Source organism: Staurois parvus, unplaced genomic scaffold (assembly GCF_062004578.1).
Source record: "Staurois parvus isolate SC_StPar_1 unplaced genomic scaffold, SC_StPar_1.0 ptg000196l, whole genome shotgun sequence".
NCBI lineage: Eukaryota > Metazoa > Chordata > Amphibia > Anura > Ranidae > Staurois > Staurois parvus.
In genome coordinates this window covers 3,098,909-3,118,516 of record NW_028317992.1, presented here as the reverse complement: position 1 = coordinate 3,118,516, position 19,608 = coordinate 3,098,909, and the positions used below count along the sequence as shown (strand labels likewise).

General features: G+C 42.7%; 1 protein-coding gene across 3 annotated transcripts; it reads right to left on the bottom strand.

Annotated features, from left to right (window-relative positions):
* Positions 1–1,075: 1,075 nt before the first annotated feature.
* SERPINH1 (serpin family H member 1) lies at positions 1,076–14,160 on the bottom strand. 3 transcript variants are annotated; one of them, XM_089678006.1, is made up of 6 exons: positions 14,003–14,116; positions 12,020–12,063; positions 8,370–9,028; positions 8,127–8,225; positions 7,321–7,553; positions 1,076–1,613 (listed from the first exon to the last, which is right to left on the bottom strand). In XM_089678006.1, the coding sequence occupies exons 3-6, from the start codon at positions 8,992–8,994 to the stop codon at positions 1,311–1,313; spliced, it is 1,260 nt and encodes a 419-aa protein (XP_089534132.1). In that variant the 5' UTR covers positions 8,995–9,028; positions 12,020–12,063; positions 14,003–14,116; the 3' UTR covers positions 1,076–1,310. The 3 variants fall into 3 exon arrangements, with proteins under 3 accessions (XP_089534132.1, XP_089534131.1, XP_089534133.1); XM_089678005.1 differs by lacking the exon at positions 12,020–12,063 and having other exon boundaries at positions 14,003–14,160; XM_089678007.1 differs by lacking the exons at positions 12,020–12,063; positions 14,003–14,116 and adding an exon at positions 10,190–10,213.
* Positions 14,161–19,608: the final 5,448 nt, after the last annotated feature.

Here is a 19,608-nt window from a genome sequence, read left to right as displayed (position 1 = left end):
CGACCCCTGCACTATGTACATTACCTGCACCTGGCCCCTGCACTATGTACATTATACACACACTCGACCCCTGCACTATGTACATTACCTACACCTGGCCCCTGCACTATGTACATTACTCACACCCGACTCCTGCACTGTCTACATTACCTTCACCTGACCCCTGCACAGTGTACATAGGCTCAAATTTTAGGTCCCCCCTTTAAGAATAGTATACAATTACATTAAACTCACTAGAGCCAATTTAACAATGTTTTCATTCAAGATTTGTGAAACTTTCACCCAAGATTTGCACATTTTCAAATATGTGTAAGTCTTGCATGAGTTATTGTGTGAATATTGAATGACTTGTTTTATAAAGTGTACTGCTCATATATATTATACACAGCAAATACATTTTACTGGTTGAACCAAACATTTCAACTACCAACCCAAAAACGTCTCCTTCCCCACTCAAATAACAAATACTGCTTTTTTTTTTCAACAACTTTATTGCAAAACACACACACAGAACATTCAAACTGTTTGTAACTTTTACAAAGTAAAGATTTTGTGGATCCACATGGTGAAAGTAATTCAAAATCCCCATTTCCCACCCCCTCCCTCAAGCACACATATCCTTATAAATTCAACCTGCACCACACCTGGTGCAAGGAGTGATTGCATAGGTATCAGTTACCCATTGACCCCTTACATGACACATGAAAGAGGGCAATACAAACAAGACAAAATCCCCTGAAATGGGGAAAGAAGAACCGGCTTTCTGTATGGGAAAGGACATCCAAAGCAAACCATTCAAAATAATTATTGAACAAGAGACTGAAGTTTGACCCCATATACAACTGCTAACATTTGGGTTTTTAAGTTTTAAACAGTAACTAGAAGTGTTTTGATACTAAATGTTTCTTCACATTAAGTCCCAAAATCTGCTTAGTCAAAAAGATTGACAACTATATAAAGGGCCACAAGACCACAGCATCATGTTAGAGCGAGATAGTGGAACTCAAGTTTCACATGATAAGTATTTCAATGGAGAGTTCAGTCTCTGATGTGAGGCCTTCAAAGCTCTACTACAGTATGTTTTTAAGCACCATGGTTGTTGTTTAATGTCTAACCAAAGGTCCAGTAGAGGAACCTCCGGGAGAACTGTCTTTGCTTTGGTGGAATGTTCTTGTTTTGCAAACAGGTCAAGATGTCAAATGCCAACATTTAGTGTTTTGGTTCTTTTATGCCCTCCTTTCATTAAAAAATCAGAATTTATTTATAACTACCAAACCCAACTATCCTAACCGCCCCACTGCTTTTTGGTACTATAATTCATCTCGCATCTTGTCACCCTTTGGCCTGACTAGTCTACCAATAAAAAGAATGGAGTCCGTCTTGTTGTCCTTGATCAGGAAGACATAGGGGTGGTCAGCATAGAAGAGTTTTGGTGTTCTAAGCACTTCCTTAGCGTAGATGTCAGCATCGAAAGGATTTCCTTCGGTGTCCCACTCCAGGGCAGCTGCATGGAATAGGCTGGCGAGGTAGAGATCCTTCTTGCCGGAGATTTTGGAAAGGTCAGCCTTGGTTTTGTCAATGGCTTCGGTCAGACCAAGTTCACCCAGGTGTTTCTGGAATAAATAAAAACAGTCTTAAAAGTGGACATGAACTCAAAAAGTGAAGGTTTGTTCTATTATAGGGAACATCTAGAAATGTTAATTATGCCAATGTACCTTTTTGTCTTGAATTTCTCTTGAAAAAAGCAGTGTAATTACTGGTATGTGATGGTGTCTAGTTATTCTGTATATCTGCAGTGTTCAATCATCTAAGGCAGTGGTCTCCAAGCTGTGGCCCGTGGGCTACATTCAGCCCTTTGCTTACCTTTATCTGGCCCTTAGGACACTATTTGTCCCATTGACACCAACGATGAGGACCAATTCTTTTCATAGACACCAACAAAGACATAATTCCTCCTTCTATTATAAACGATTGAACACTATTCCTTGATACAAACAATGAGGTACTATTCCTTCCACTGTCACCAATGATGGGGCACTATTCCTTCCACTGACACCAATGATGGGGCACTATTCCTCCCACTGATAGCAATGATGGGGCACTATTCCTCCCACTGATACAAATGATGGGGCACCATTCCTCCCACTGACACCAATGATGGGGCACTATTCCTCCCACTGATACCAATGATGGAGCACTATTCCTCCCACTGATACCAATGATGGGGCACTATTCCTCCCACTGATACCAATGATGGGGCACTATTCCTCCCACTGATACCAATGATGGGGCACTATTCCTCTCACTGATACCAATGAGGGGGCACTATTCATCTCACTGATACCAATGAGGGGGCACTATTCCTCCCACTGATACCAATGATGGGACACTATTCCTTCCACTAATACCAATGATGGGGCACTATTCCTCCCACTGATACCAATGATGGGGCACTATTCCTCTCACTGATACCAATGAGGGGGCACTATTCCTCTCACTGATACCAATGAGGGGGCACTATTCCTCCCACTGATACCAATGATGGGACACTATTCCTTCCACTAATACCAATGATGGGGCACTATTCCTTCCACTGTCACCAATGATGGGGCACTATTCCTTCCACTGACACCAATGATGGGGCACTATTCCTCCCACTGATACCAATGATGGGGCACTATTCCTTACACTGATACCAATGATGGGACACTATTCCTCCCACTGACACCAATGATGGGGCACTATTCCTTCCACTGATAGCAATGATGGGACACTATTCTTCTCACTGATACCAATAATGGGGATTATTCTTCTCACTGATACCAATGATAAGACACTATTCCTCTCATGAATACCAATGATGGGGCACTATTCCGTCAATGATTCCAACAATGAGGCACTATTCCTTCACTGACACCAACAACAAGGCACTATCCCCTCCACAGATGCCAATGATGGTGCACTGTTCCTCCCACAGACCACAGTCCTACCTCCCCCCTCTCCCCCCTCCCCCAAAGTTTGAAGAACAGTAAACTGGCCCTTTGTTTAGAATGTTTGGAGACCCCTGATCTAAGGCACTGCTGCCTCTGATTGCTAATCTAACAAGATGTGGAGTGAGATTTGGTGATGCCACTTCTGTGCTGCTGGTGACTAGTCTTTTGTCCCCCGTTTGCTTTGTGTGGGCACAGCTTCCATAGCTCAGGTTTGGTCAAAGAACAAGTTTATTCATTTTCAGCACAAAGAGCTCAACAGATATTCTTAATATGCAGTGTGTAAACAGTTTACAATACTCATTTAAAACTGCTATTGGCACACTCAAAATGTTGGCAACTCAAATCATTTAAATGGATTGTGCCAAATCTGCCTTGTGTACAATATGAAACTTTTAAAATGTACAGTGGGGAAAATAATTATTTGATCCCCTGCAGATTTTGTAAGTTCACCCACTTACAAAGAAATGAAGGATCTATCATTTTTATCATAGGTGTATTTTTAATGATAGAGACAGAATATCAACCAAAAATCCAGAAAAAACACGATACAAATGTTATAAATTGAGTTACAGTTCAGTGAGTAAAATACAGTAAGTATTTGATCCCCAAGCAAAACATGACTTAGTACTTGGTGGAGAAACCCTTGTTGGCAAGCACAGAAGTAAGATGTTTCTTGTAGTTGGTTACCAGGTTTGCACACATCTCAGGAAGGACTTTGGTCCACTCTTCTTTACAGATCTTCTCTAAATCCTTATGGTTTCTTGGCTGTTGCTGGCAACTCAAAGGTTCAGCTCCCTCCATAAATTTTGGAGACTGGCTAGGTAACTCCATGTTCTTAATCTGCTTCTTCTTGAGCCACTCCTTTGTTGCCTTGGCGGAATGTTTTGGGTCATTGTCATGCTGGAAGACCCATCCATAGCCCATCCTCAGTGTTCTGGCTGAGGGAAGAAGGTTCTCATCCAAGATTTTACAATACATGGCCCCATTGGCCCCACAAAGTCAGCCTGTACCTTTAGCAGAGAAACAGCCCCAAAGAATAATGTTTCCATTTCTGTGCTTGAGTGTAGGGATGGTGTTCTTGGGGTCATAGTCACCATTTTTCTTCCTACAAACACGACAAGCAGAGTTACTGGCAAAGAGCTCAATTGTGGTCTCATATGACCACAGCAGTTTCTCCCAATCCATCCCTGAATCATTTAGACGTTCATGGGAAAAACTTCAGATGGGCCAGCACATGTGCCTTCTTGAGGAGGGGGACCTTGCTGGCACTGCAGGATTTCAATCCATGACAGCGTATTGTGTTACCAATGGTTTGTTTGGTGACTGTGTTCCCAAGTGCCTTGAGATCTTTCACAAGCTCCTCCTGTGTAGTTCTTGGCTAATCACTCCCTTTTCTCATGATCAGCCTTACCCCATGAGGTGAAATCTTGCATGGAGCTCCAGATCGAGGGCGATTGATGGTTATTTTGTATTATACTGTATATATTCCATTTGCGAATAATCGCTCCAACAGTTGTCTCCTTCTCACCAAGCTTCTTGCTGATGGTCTTGTAGCCCATTCCAGCCTTGTGCAGATCTACAGTATTGTCCCTGATGTCCTTTGACAGCTCTTTGGTCTTGCCCATGGTGATGGTGAGGTTTGAATGGAAGAAAGAGATTTTGTGGACAGATGCCTTTTATACACATAACGAGTTGTCATTAGCAGCACCTTCCTAAATTGACAGGACTAATCTGTTTACCACATGAGCACATAGCCAGTCTGTGGGAGCCAGAATTATTGTTGGTTGGTGGGGGATCAAATACTTATTTTACTCACCGAACTTCAACTCAATTTTACATTTTATCATGTGTTTTTCTGGATTTTTGATTGATAAAAATTATAGACCCTTCATTTCTTTGTAAGTGGGGAAACTTACAAAATCTGCAGGGGATCAAATAATTATTTTCCCCACTGTATGTACATCTTTTCTGTGTATTGGTTTATGGATAGGTTACACTTTTGTATATAAAGACTTCTTGAATCTTAGTGATAAGACATCATTTTTATCATATGGATTGTTGGAGTTGGATGGTTGCCTTGACTGACTGAAATGATGGAAATTACAGCTACCAAAGTAGTCTCGTGGAACATGTAACATTTTAGAGGTTATTTTTTCAAACATAACGTGTAAGGTGAAATTGAAAACTTGAACTGATGTAATGGACTAAAGACTAGTTGTGCAAGTTGCAAAAAAGAATAGTTTGGCTGAGGCTGTTGGAGTCGAGTTAAATCATTGGTAAGGATACCCTAAAAATGACTGGTTAATGGAAGATACAGTTGCAAGAAAAAGTATGTGAACCCCTTGGGATTACGTGGAGTTTTGCATGAATTGGGCATAAAATGTGCTCTGAACGTCATCTATGTCACAACAATAGAAGAACACAGTCTGCTGAACATAATACTACACAAACATTAGATGTTGCCATGGTTTAATTGCACATAACATGTAAACATTCACAGTGCAGGGAGGAAAAAGTATGTGACATCCTAGCTTAATGACTTCTCCCAGAGCTAATTGGAGCCAGGAGTGAGCCAACCTTGACTCCAATCAGTGTGATGATATTGGATGTGTTGCTGACAGCTGTCCTGCCCTTAAAAAACACACACCTGTTTTGGGTTTACTGGTTTCAAGAAGCACTGTCTAATGTGAACCATGCCTCGCAGAAAAGAGCTCTCAGAAGACCTACGATCAAGAATTGTTGACTTGCATGAAGCTGGAAAGGGTTACAAAAGTATCTCCAAAAGCCTTGATGTTCATGTGTCCACGGTAAGACAGACTGTCTACAAATGGAGAAAGTTTAGCACTGTTGCTACTCTCCCTAGTCATGGTCGTCCTGTAAAAATGACTGCAAGAGCACAGCGCAGAATGCTGCATGAGGTAAAGAAGAATCCCAGAGTGTCAGCTAAAGACCTACAGAAATCTCTGGCACATGCTAACATTTTTGTTGACACATCTACAATAAGGAAAACATTAAAGAAGAATGGAGTACATGGGAGGACACCACGGAGGAAGCCATTGCTGTACAAAAAGAATATTGCAGCCCGTTTGAAGTTTGCAAAAGAGCACCTGGATGTTCCACAGCACTACTGGCAAAATATACTGTGGACAGATGAAACCAAGATTCAGTTGTTTGGGAAGAACACACAACACTATGTGTGGAGAAAAAAAGGCACAGCACACCAACATCAAAACCTCATCCCCACTGTAAAACATGGCGGAGGGAGCATCATGGTTTGGGGCTGCTTTACTGCCTCAGGGCCTGGACGGATTATTGTCATTGATGGGAAAATTAATTCCAGAGTTTATCAAGACATTTTGCAGGAAAACATACGACCATCTGTCCGCCAACTGAAGCTCCGCAGAGGATGGGTGATGCAACAGGACAATGACCCAAAGCATACAAGTAATTCAACAAAACAATGGCTGCAACAGCACAGAATACGCCTTCTGGAGTGGCCCAGTCAGAGTCCTGACCTCAACCCAATTGAAATGCTGTGGCATGACCTTAAGAGAGCGATTCACACCAGACATCCCAAGAATATTGCTACACTGAAACAGTTTTGTGAACAGGAGTGGTCCAAAATGACTCCAGATCGTTGTGCAGGTCCGATCTGCAACTACAGGAAACGTTTGGTTGAGGTTATTGCTGCCAAAGGAGGGTCAACCAGTTATTAAGTCCAAAGGTTCACATACTTTTTCCTCCCTGCACTGTGAATGTTTACATGTTATGTGCAATTAAACCATGGCAACATCTAATGTTTGTGTAGTATTATGTTCAGCAGACTGTGTTCTTCTATTGTTGTGACTTAGATGACGTTCAGAGCACATTTTATGCCCAATTCATGCAAAACTCCACGTAATCCCAAGGGGTTCACATACTTTTTCTTGCAACTGTATCTGATAACATAGAATGATGGAGATGCATGCAACATATCAGATGGTATAAATGAATGTTTGCGTTTTTTTTTTACCCTGCACTAATATTGTTTAGTGTGAATTCCATAAAGGGTATTCTGGGTGGGGTTGCATGAACTGATACAAATGAAGTGGTGGTTGGGCCTTTTGGTTGGTTTAATGATATGGCATCATAGTCTCATAGTTAGTCTGTCTGGAAAAAGACAAAAGTCCATCCAGTTCAACCATTAAAAAAAAGAAAAGGTATACCCACAATTGATCCAGAGGAAGGCAAACAAAAAATCGATTCGATAAATGGTTGAGTTTGAAAAATGCAACGGTAAAGCTAAACGTTTGGTTTGAATCCTGATGAATCATAAAGTTGAACTTACCTGAAGGTCATGGCTGACTTCCAGGCTGACTTTGGGCAGGGATACTGCAACTGCTCTCTTTTGCATCTTCCCAAGCCAGTTTTTGACCTGTTCTCTGGTCAGGAGTTTCTCCACTCTCTCCATGGGCTCCACATGGTAAGGCATAATAATGATCATGCTGGACAGCTTGTGGGCCAAGGGCATCTCTAGGATTTGAAGGCTGTGAGTCTCATCCTCATAGTAATTGTACAGACCTAAAGGCAAAGTCACAAGAGATGGTAACTATAGGATATGTTTCATGCTTGTCAAACACATTAAAAATGCTCCAGGAACTCTATATTAACATATGCTGTATATATTAATAAAATGGATAACATCCATGGTTATGCCCTATTCACAGAAACTAAGAGCATATATATGTTGCAATAGGTTGTGGCCCCCAAAACAACCAGAAAGCCTCTCTGAATTATTAATAAGAAATATCCAAAAATATTAGAATGTTCCTAAAGGCAAAGTCCAGCCAGCATTTTTTTAGTTTTGGAAAACATGAATAAGGGTTAGAATCCATTATCTTTTATTATTGTGTCCCCTTTTTTCTGTACTCCTTCTTTTCTTGTCTAAGTGATTTCACTCACAGTGAAGTCATAGATATCCTTAAAATCTGAGTTTCTAAAGATTACCCCGCAATAAATACATTTTAAAAAATGGAACTGGGTTTAAACTTCTGGGATCTAAAGTCTTACATTCAGATATCATAGTATCTCAAAAGGAATAATTGTTATTGAGGTTTCACTTAAGTTGTCATCATGATTTTTAGTTTAACATACCTGTGCGGTGCATCATGGGGACAGCCACGGTGAAAGAGCTAGTCACCATGAAGCCACGGTTGTCAACCATCTTGTGGTGGAACTTCTCATCCCAGTGAGCTACAGAATAAAAACAAAGCTTTAATTATCATGAATATTCTAAATAGAGAATTATCATAAGAATTCTAAACAGAGAATTATCATGGACATTCTAAATAGAGAATTTCATTAGACAAATTTAGCCTATTTGCCTTGAATACTTACGCTTGAAGAACATGGCGTTGACAATGAGGGCTCCATCAGTCTTCTGCATTTCACTGGTCACCTCAGGGAGCTTGCCATCGGTAGTCTGAGTGGCCCACTCATTGATAGACTTAAGGGCACTTCTCTTGTCTCGGAAATTAATCTTGGAGTGGTCGTAGTTATAGTGCTTTTTGCTGTTCTTCACAAAGTCGTCAGAGAAGCTGATGGAGCTTGGGCCATAGAGACGATTTCCAATTTTCCAGGTGACATTACGGGCAGTGGAATTGCTAACTTCGTTGAGGAGCTCAGCCAGGCCAGCATGAACAAGCTCATCACTCAGCTTGTCAACGCTAAGGACTGCCTTGGCCTGGGCGGCAGTGCTAGCTTTACCAGCAAGGTTCACTAGACCAAGAGAAGAAGCCACCACAACTGGTGAAAGCAGGATGTTCTCTATATTTTTGTCCTTGGCCATGGTATGATAGAGGTTGAATGCCAGGTTAGCACTTCGGTCAGCAATGGTGCTGGCATGTTCACTGATCTTCTTCTCTGCAGGAGCCTCTTTGGCTGCTTTCTTGGCAGCTTTCTTATCTACTGCTGCATCCACAGCAAGCAGGAGGCCAAGAGCCAAGAATTTCATCATCCACATGGTGCTCTTAATTGTAGATAGTAGTGATGCAGCTCTGAAAAAGAAGAGAAAAACATTCAAAAGTTAAGGATGCTTGTGTTAGGATGAAAATACTTTCACATATAATGACATATTTTCCTTGGCCCATTACCATGAAAATATTGGAGGTCAGATGAGAATAAAATGAATCCATGAAAGCTTAAACATAATGCAAGCTCTTTGTCTTGCTTTGTTTTTTTTGTATGCTTTTTACTTGTGTTTAATCTTGGCTTTTTATTTTTATAATTGTTTATTTCAGGTTGAAATTAAAAGCAAAAAATATGCGCAGAACCCAAAAAACCTGAAAAAAAATAAAATAAAATACAATAGCCAACGATATAACTTTCCACATATCTAAAAGTCAAAAATGCTATTGTAGTTGAATAAAAATAAAACTAAAAACACGTAAAACTTTTAAAATGTATACATTTATTTTAACTTTGTTGCTAGTTTGTCTTGGTATTACATTAATACATCACATATTCTTCTGGTGAAGACACACCCATTCTCTTCCCTGCCTTGGAGGTGGAGTGAATTTAAACCTGCAAACCGGATTTAGATTGGAATTCACAAACAATTAGTCAATGAATTACAAAAAGAGCAATCATGCAAAACTAACGTTGGTCAAAGACATTTTGGCCCAAAACTGAATAGAGGTAGTAAAAAAAATCCTATTTGTAACTTACTTGAATGTTGTACATTTAAACACTCTCCCCACTATTACAAACATGAAATGAAGTTAAGAACTTAATAGGCCATCGAACTTAACTGACGCTGCCCCACCCTGCATGTCAGCTAAATTAAACAGCCTGGGGCTATAGTTTCACAGTCAGTAACTAAATCTAGCTTCTGAGTCACTCGATCTATGCTCTGTGCCAACTTTTGCAATAAAAGAAAACCCATCCAAAACTAATTTTAAGTCATAGACAGGACATAGAATTTAGAAGCAATGATCTTCATGCTGGAGACAGGACATGGCATAGCAAATACCACCTCTATGCTGATGACACCCAGATCTATCTCTCCACTCCCCAGCTCACCCCCTCAATCTCCTCACGTATCACAAATCTACTAAGCGACATATCGGCATGGATGTCACATCACTACCTTAAACTCAATATTTCAAAAACTGAGCTTGTAATATTACCTCCCCCCGATCCCCCACTCATGACTTTACCATTAAGATCAACAGCACATTGATCCTTCCCCTCATGCAAGGGTACTCGGCGTAATCCTAGACTCTGACCTCTCCTTTGGGCCCCACATCCAATCACTGGCTAAATCCTGCCTCCTCAACCTCCGGAACATTTCCAAAATCCGCCCCTTCCTGACCAATGACACCACAAAACAACCTATCCACGCCTTAGTTATATCCTGCCTCAATTACTGCAACTCCCTCCTCACTGGTCTACCGTTACACAGGCTATCCCCCCTTCAGTCTATTATGAATGCTGCTGCCAGACTCATACACCTTACCAACCAATCAGTGACTGCTGCCCCTCTCTGCCAATCCCTTCACTGGCTTCCAATAGCCCAATGTATAAAATTCAAAATACTAACCACAGCTTAAAAAGCCATCCACAACACTGCCCCTAGCTACATCACCGACCTCGTCAACAGATACCGCCCAAATCGCCCACTCCGCTCCTCCCATGATATCTTCCTCTCTAGATCCCTCATCACCTCCTCCCACACTCGCCTCCAGGACTTCTCCAGAGCGTCTCCCATCCTCTGGAACTCCCTACCACAGTATGTCCGGTCAGCCCCCACCCTGTCTGCCTTTAGGCGATCTTTGAAAACTAATTTCTTCAGGGAAGCCTACTCCACCTCCACCTAAGAACTGTACTTGAATCACCTCCACCAGATCATCCGCCGCAGCTATCACCTTTTGTATCACCTCCCCCTTCCTTTAGATTGTACGCTCCACGAGCAGGGCCCTCCTATTCCTTCTGTACTGAAATGTATTGTAATTGTACTGTCTCCCTTATATTGTAAAGCGCTGCGCAAACTGTTGGCACTATATATAATCCTGTATAATAATAATAATATATATATAAAGTGCTAATATACTAAATAACACTAATAAATAAATAAATAAATACTACTGTCCAAAAATTATATTGTCCACAATAAAAAATCAAATCAAATAAAATAAACAGAATAGACAAAAATCCTCCAGAAAGACAGTCCGCAAAAAGGCTTCCAGCCAAATGTAGATCCAGTGATTATGGAGATCGAACCTCAAAAAAAGAGAGAACTCACATAATGTGATCTCTCTTTTTTTGAGGTTCGATCTCTTTTTTTGGAGTTCTCTCTTTTTTTGAGGCTCGATCTCCATAATCACTGGACCTACATTCGGCTGGAAGCCTTTTTGCAGACTGTCTTTCTGGAGGATTTTTGTCTATTCTGTTTATTTTATTTGATTTTATTTTTTATTGTGGACAATACAATTTTTGGACAGTAGTATTTATTTATTTATTTATTAGTGTTATTTAGTATATTAGCACTTTATATATATATTTGGATGATACACTTTTTGGGGTGAAAAGTGTTTAGGTGCAATTGGGGAATTATTTAAAGGGTACACCGTTCATTTTTTGTTATTAATAATAATAATAGCAAATAAAACATCAGTTTTGAATGGATTTAGAAGGTGTTTCCCACTTGAAAAATGAAAGAGCAACATCTACTCGCACCCCCACTCTAAACTCCCACCAACCAGCTATTCTGCTGACAATGTCACCAACTCTGCGCATCTCATCTCGCTTCCCCCATCTCAAGTGAAATACCACCCCCCCATGCATAAGCAATAGGGGACATATGCAAGGATCTTCTGCTTGTATCCTGCAAAAAGAAAACTAATTGACCCTTTAAATGGGTTTGGATAAGCTGCATGAACTATTTTCAAATGACCTTCATTTATGATTGACTACTGTTCTCCAAGCTCAGAGCAGCTTGAGATCACACCCAGTACTGAGAAAGAGATGAGAATGTGGATTGGAGATACCTTTATAGAGATTCATAGTGAGGTCAACTTTTGCAATTTTCATTCTGAAAGAAACAGACAAATGAAGCAGATTCCCATAGAACACAATTGAGCACCAGCAGATGTAGAAGAACTGTTGTATGTCAATGAGATCCTTCTTGTGGTTCTTAATGGCACTGCCCTTAGGGGTAGGATAGCGTTAGTGCTGGCAGAAATTGGGTGGGGGGCAGATTTGGGTGGGGATGGGTTGCTGATGTGGCATAGTCTGAATGCTCTCTATGTGTTTATCCAATTCTAGCTATAATGTATCCCAGTATTGTCCCATCCAGCACAGCCCCTGATGTCTCTGATGTCATGGAATTTCATAGAGCATAACAAGAAAGAGGATGTGTAGTATGACTCTGAACAAAAGACAAAACACAAAGCAAAACAGCCATCTCCTGTCTGATGCAGTTAACCCTTTTTGTTTGTTATTGCGTTCCTCATCCTGTTTTCCTCTAAAGGAAACATGATTATTCGGCACAATATGGATCATCCTATGGCAATCAAGCGGAACCATTTGCTATTTGGAAGATTACATTTGGTCTCAGTACATTATTGCACCATCATTGCTCCTGGCACAGCTACATAGTTACATAGTTAGTTTGGCTGAAAAACAAAAACAAAGACAAAAGACCATCCAGTTCAACCATTAGAAAAAAAAAAAAGTTATAATCCTATACCCACAGTTGATCCAGAGGAAGGCAAAAAAAAAAACAGCAAAGCATGATCCAATTTGCTCCTACAGGGGAAAAAATTCCTTCCTGATCCCCCGAGAGGCAATCGGATATTCCCTGGATCAACTTTACCTATAAATGTTAGTGGCGAAGGGCATCGCCATTTCCTCAATAGCAGGGAAGTTTTGATTCTTCCCAAAATGTTTCCAACTATAGTATTGGATTATAAATGTACAGTATAAGCAGGGGCGGACTGACAACTCATGGGGCCCCCGGGCAATAGGGGATCATGGGGCCCCTGTGACCTTGCCCAAGCTCAAAAAAGCCTATGAAAAAGGTATCAGGGGCATCTCATGGGGCCCCCTACTGACCCCGGGCAGTGCCCGAGTTTCCAAATGGTCAGTCCGCCCCTGGGTATATGTAGCACTGCCCAGTGAAGCCTTTGACTAGCGATAATGCAACCACAGGTTTGCAAAATACACGCTCTTAGCAGTAGCATCATATAACATTCATGTAAGTATGTATATATCTGTTTGGTCATGTCTGATTGTATGTGATTCTATGGGCCACCTCCCTCGTCACCATGCTTGAAAGTTTTTTTCATACAATTTTTATGTCAAATGTTTCCCAAGGTAGATCATCAGCTCTTTTCCAGAACAATTCACCCCAAAAAGACAGGTAGATTTTAGCAAAGATTGGGACTCAGACCAGGGGTGGACTGACAACTCATGGGGCCCCCGGGCAATAGGGGATCATGGGGCCCCTGTGTCCTTGTCCCAACTCAAAAAGCCTATGAAAATGGTACCAGGGGCATCTCATGGGGCCCCCTACTGACCCCGGGCTCTCGGGCAGTGCCCGAGTTTCCATAATGGTCAGTCCGCCCCTGACTCAGACTAGTTAGGGACACATTTAAAGTCCAGTCTTTGCTACTTGTCTTTTTTGGGGTGAATTGATTTGGTAACTAGATCCTCAGCTCTGTCTTCAATCCTCCCCATTTGCCCGACTTGGAAGTGGCATGCAGAATGTGACAGCACACATGCACGGCCAATTTATAACATACAGACCACCCATGCAAAGAGCAATGTATAGTGCAATGTACAACGAGAATTAAATGGCCTGATGGCACTAAATTTCTGAAATGTCTGGATTTGTGCAATGGAAGCCAAGCACAATCCAGCTGATGCAGCAATTATTCCGCATGGATCGAGCGCTGGATTCCAGATTTATACTGTATTCACAGCCTCGTCCTCCCTTCCCAATAAGGATGGATATAGAATAGGTGACATACCTCAATAGTGGAAGTTATGGAGCCGTGCCTCTCCTGAGCTGTCCTCCTCTTTGCCTGCGTGTCTATGCCCTGCTGATCCAACAGCCCGGCCTATATACCCTGCAGAGGAAAGTTCTGGAAGTTTGGAAAACTTTATTTAAATGAGGGACTTTGATGCCCCCTCCCTCCCTTCGCCCTCTGCAGTCTTCAGCCCTCCTCCCGTGATTCCAGCCCCTCAGCTGCTTGAGACAACCCTTGACATTCCTTTCCTGACAATGGAGACTTGTATCTGGATTGTTATATGAGAGACGCAGAGAATGGGCCTCACAGCCTGCAGACTAGATGTCACATCGAGCAATTCAACGATAAATCGATTGCACAGATTTCTATTGTCAACAGATAGATACAGCGGGCAGGTCATAAAGATTTGCTCTAATAAAAAATAATTAAAAAAAAAGAAACAATTCCTTGCAAAGAAATTCTTTAACCCCTTCACGCCTAAGGGTAAAACAAATCTAAATGCCTAAGCACAATTTTGCAATGTTGACGCGTTAGTAAAACCGTACATATCATCACAACTACTTTGTACATGCAGGTGGATTATACCGGTTTTTTTTTCAGGACAAATTGGGCTTTCATTTGGTGGTAAATGGTATTAGATATCTCCTGATTTTTTTTTTTTATTATCAAAGGAAAACTGGCCCAAAATAGTAAAAAAAAATCCTTTTTTTTATTTAGCTGTGTGTTTCTTGTTACTACCATAACCTACCACCAAAGAACAACCCAAAATAAATTCTCCAGCTCTTGATGATCGCAGCGATACCATATATGTGTATGTTATTTGTTGTTTGTACCCGTAGTACAGCCCAGAAACAATAGTGCGCATTTTGTTTTTGTCTTTTTTTTTTACCTAAAACACACTGACACTGACACTGACATTAGCACTAACTGACACTGATACCAATTTTTTTTAAATCCTGACCTTTGACCTTGACCTAAACACTAACCCTGGCACTGAACTAGATTAAACCTTGATCTAGGTATTTTTCTTTATTTTTTATTTTATTTTTTAATATTTATTTATCTTCTCTTTATTTTTTATAAACATTTTTCTTTCTCTCTATGCCAGGAGTTATAGGGATACAATGTATCTCTCTTCTCCATTCATAGAGAGAGAAAAAAACAAGGGGGCCGGGCTGTACAGTGACTGATCACTGTGATAGCCAATCGGAGGCCATCACAGAGTTCATGTGACCCGAGACCAGGAGTCCCGGGACCCGATCGTTAGAACGGGACCCGGTGCTTTCAGTGACACCGCGGTCTCAGTGCTGGGAGCGCGCCGAGTGGCGCGCTCCCAGCACAAAGACAGGTACGCAAATATGCGGCCCCACGGCATATTTGTGTGACGTCGGCAGAAAGGGGTTAACATGCAAAATCTGTTCTATGGACCTGACAAACTTCCTGTCCTAGGGTGACAACGTTGATTTCCCATAGATACAGTACAGTGAGCGTTGTCACCCTAGGACAGGAAGTGTGTTACTGGCATGAAAATAGATTGTAAGCTCCAAGTACCTCTTGTATTGAACTGTATTGTTGCTGTATTGTCTCCCTTTATATTGTAAAGCGCTGAGCAAACTGTTGGCGCCATATAAATCCTGTATAATAATAATAATAAAAAATAATAATAATAATAATAAAATAAAGAAAAGCAAAGCCTGAAAAAAGAAAAAGAATTCAGCTCCCACATCTAGGGACTCAACTAGATGCAATTCTTGGATCGCCTGCAATATATTACATTTTTGTTGTTGGGTAGGACTATTTCACACTTGCGGTGGACTGTGACGCCCTCTAAAGAAAGATACATGTCTGGATTGCTTTTCAGAAGGCTTTTGATAATATAAACTCCTCAGAGCCTGATTTAACCCTGTAATGTCACTCACAGTTGTGGCTTGGCCCCATCGTACTCAGTGGGTGAGTTTAACAGGCAGTACAGCCTGTCAAACTCTGCATCCTGCAGTAAAAATGCCATGGCTGCAATGCATTGCGTCCAGCCTCGTCCAGCTTTATCATGCTAATTCAGGTGGGCAGCTGGGGGGGTAAAATTGCCATTCACCTGCCTGTTTTTACTGCCCTCACAACCACCCATCTGAGGGCCGGTTCACGCCATAGAAATGAAGTCCAGATGCGTTCCAGACTGGGGCGGACTGACCATTTGGAAACTCGGGCACTTCCTGAGGGCCCGGGGTCAGTAGGGGGCCCCATGAAATGCCCCTGGTACCTTTTTCATAGGCTTTTTTGAGTTAGGGCAAGGACACAGGGGCCCCATGATCCCCTATTGCCCGGGGGCTCCATGAGTTGTCAGTCCACCCCTGGTTCCGGATGCATTTCTGTATGCACGTTTTTTGACGTGTGCATTTTTGATGCGTTCCGGTTCACTGTAAGCTCCAAGGATCAGGCCCTCCTAACCCTCTTGTATTGAACTGTATTGTTGCTGTATTGTCTCCCGTTATATTGTAAAGCGCTGAGCAAACTGTTGGCCCTATATAAATCCTGTATAATAATAATTTATTCCCCTCTTTTTCTTCAATTTAAATAAGGACATGTGCATTCTGGTGCATTTTTTGTGCATTTTACTGCGTTCCAGTACAGTTCAGTGCAGAAAAAAATGCAGCTTGTTCTACTTTTCTGGAACTGGAATGCACTGGAACTAACCACACTGGTGTGAACTATGCCATTGGAAACTATGTAACCTACTATCAATGCGTTTTTGATGCAGAAAAAAAACCACACTGGACTGCATGTGGTGTGAACTGGCCCTTAAAGAGACCTAGGGCCCCTTTTATAGCTCAAGATTTGGGATTGTGAGCAGAACGCACTATGCATGTTTGGGTGCCATTATCTTTGAAAGGCACCCCAAACATGACTCAACGCTGCCATGGCAGGATCACACGCAAAATCATAGCAATCTGCCTTTCAAGATCGCATGAAGCTTGTTGCCTGAAAAGGAGCATGAACTTCTTTTCGGGTGACAAACACACAGACGGCAGCCCATTCAAGGGAATGGGCTGCTTGATGCAACACACAGAATCGCGTGACAATCACCTGTCAGAATCACATAGCGGGAATGCTCGTCCCAAGGGCGGACTGACCATTTAGAAACACGGGCACTGCCCGAGGGCCCGGGGTCAGTAGGGGGCACCATGAGATGCCCCTGGTACCTTTTTCATAGGCTTTTTTGAGTTTGGGCAAGGACACAGGGGCCCCATGATCCCCTATTGCCCGGGGGCCCCATGAGTTGTCAGTCCGCCCCTGGGTCGTCCCCACTACGTGATAATGTGAACATTAGTGTATGCTGCGCCTTTCCAAAGTGAGTCAGTGCAGTCAGTGCAACAAGCAGGCAAAGCCACAATGGTAATTGGGCAGCACAGTAGTTAAATGGTTAGCACTTCCACCTGGCAGTACTAGGGTCGTTGGTTCGAATCCCAACCACAGCACCACCTGCATGGAGTTTGCATGTTCTGCCTGCATGGGTTTCCTCCAGGTACTCCTGTTTTCTCCCACACTCCAAAGACATGCTGGCAGATTCATTGGCTTCTGTCTAAATCGGCCCTAGTATCTGTATGTATGGGGACCTTAGATTGTATGCCCCTTGAGGGTCAGGGACTGATGGGAATGTACAATATATATGTAAAGCGCTGTGTATATTGATGGCGCTATAGAAGTACCTGAAATAAATAATGGAAGCACAGACCTGAGCATGAGGAACCAGGGGCGGACTGACAACTCATGGGGCCCCCGGGCAATAGGGGATCATCGGGCCCCTGTGTCCTCGCCCACACTCAAACCACATACAAAAAAGCCTACGAAAAGGTACCAGGGGCATCTCATGGGGCCCCTTACTGACCCCGGGCCCTCGGGCAGTGCCTGAGTTTCCAAATGGTCAGTCCGCCCCTGTGAGGAACAGTCTACATGGACCACATTGATTCTCAGCTTGTTGGGCCCCATCACACTTTACTATTCACATGCATTACATTAATGCAAATAAAAGCCACCCTATCCCACTAATGCATTCAATATGAATTGCTGTGTGTGTAGGGGCCCCTTATTGGTCTCACAATCTTCCAATTGTTGGTGATTTCATTTGAATCCCTCTAAACCTCCCACGTGGTCTTTGGCCTTGCCATGTCCTATGGTGTACAGTGCCCTATGGAGGAGCTCCCTGTTTGTGTGAACACCTGAAGCACGTCTTTAATGTACAGAACTTTCTAGACGTCTTCGTGTTACCCTCGAAGAATAGGGGGGCGGTAACACGAAAACCTACAGGACGTCCTACAGATGCTGAGCCCTCCCTCCATTGCAGCATATTACACTATACAGCGTGGGGGTCACAGCCTGGACCTTCTGCAGCTCAATGGAATTATTCATCTGTATCTCAGATGATACTGAAGGAAAAGCGACATGAAGGGCCCATTCACTTCTCTGCGGTGCGTTAACATGTGTTATGTGACACGTTGGGTTGAAGCAGTGCCTTGAAAATGACTGAGCTGTCAATGCACCCTAAGGTCTCCTTCACGCGTGTGGTGCCCTCTGAAGAGTGATCAGAAGGCATTTGAAGGGTAGAGAGGAGGTGTTCTGTTGCCTCCCCGCTACCTGATTTAACCCTGTAAATGCCACACCACCTCACTACAGTTGCATGCATTGCACACAGTTGCAGAGCAATTGTCACACTCATGGTCCTGAAAAGCTGCATGTCCGTGTTCAGGCGGGCAGATAGGGGTCGGTAAAACCACAGCTTAACCACTTGGTTTTACTGACCCCTGGATGCTCGTGTTAACAAGCTCTAAATGTGGCAAAAAATTGACCCTGTTGTTTTAACCACAATGGTGCACTACAACGCAGCTGGGGTGCAAAAAAGAATGGCAGCCAATTGCAGTAATACATGTTATACAAGTTACCATGCAATGCAGGAATGGGAAAGTTACAGCAAGTGTAAATGGGCCCGAAGGGATTTCAGCCACTGAAGGACTAATGCAGGCCATAGCCAGGTCGGAAAAAAAAATCGGCCAATTTTTGCACCGTTAGTGGGTTAATTGGTCGGCCGTTTTTCATTCACATATAGTGAATGCAGGGTCCTGGGAGACCAGATATACTGAATGCAGGGTCCTGGGAGATCAGATATAATGAATGCATTGTCCGGGGAGACCAGATATAGTGAATGCGGGGTCCCGGGAGACCAGACATAGTGAGTGCAGGGTCCGGGGAGACCAGATATAGTGAATGCAGGGTCCTGGGAGATCAGATATAGTGAATGCAGGGTCCTGGGAGACCAGATATAGTGAATGCAGGGTCCTGGGAGACCAGATATACTGAATGCAGGGTCCTGGGAGATCAGATATAGTGAATGCAGGGTCCTGGGAGACCAGATATAGTGAATGCAGGGTCCTGGGAGACCAGATATACTGAATGCAGGGTCCTGGGAGATCAGATATAGTGAATGCAGGGTCCTGGGAGACCAGATATACTGAATGCAGGGTCCTGGGAGATCAGATATAGTGAATGCGGGGTCCTGGGAGACCAGATATAGTGAATGCGGGGTCCGGGGAGACCAGATATAGTGAATGCGGGTC

What these genes read in the sequence shown, in the direction of transcription:
- SERPINH1 (XM_089678005.1), bottom strand. Translation starts at nt 8,994, where the DNA reads ATGTGGATGATGAAATTCTTGGCTCTTGGCCTCCTGCTTGCTGTGGAT. An exon ending in CAACGCCATGTTCTTCAAGC is followed by an intron (nt 8,226 to 8,369) that starts GTAAGTATTCAA and finishes TTTATTCTGTAG; the next exon opens with CTCACTGGGATGAGAAGTTC. An exon ending in CCCCATGATGCACCGCACAG is followed by an intron (nt 7,554 to 8,126) that starts GTATGTTAAACT and finishes CTTTGCCTTTAG; the next exon opens with GTCTGTACAATTACTATGAG.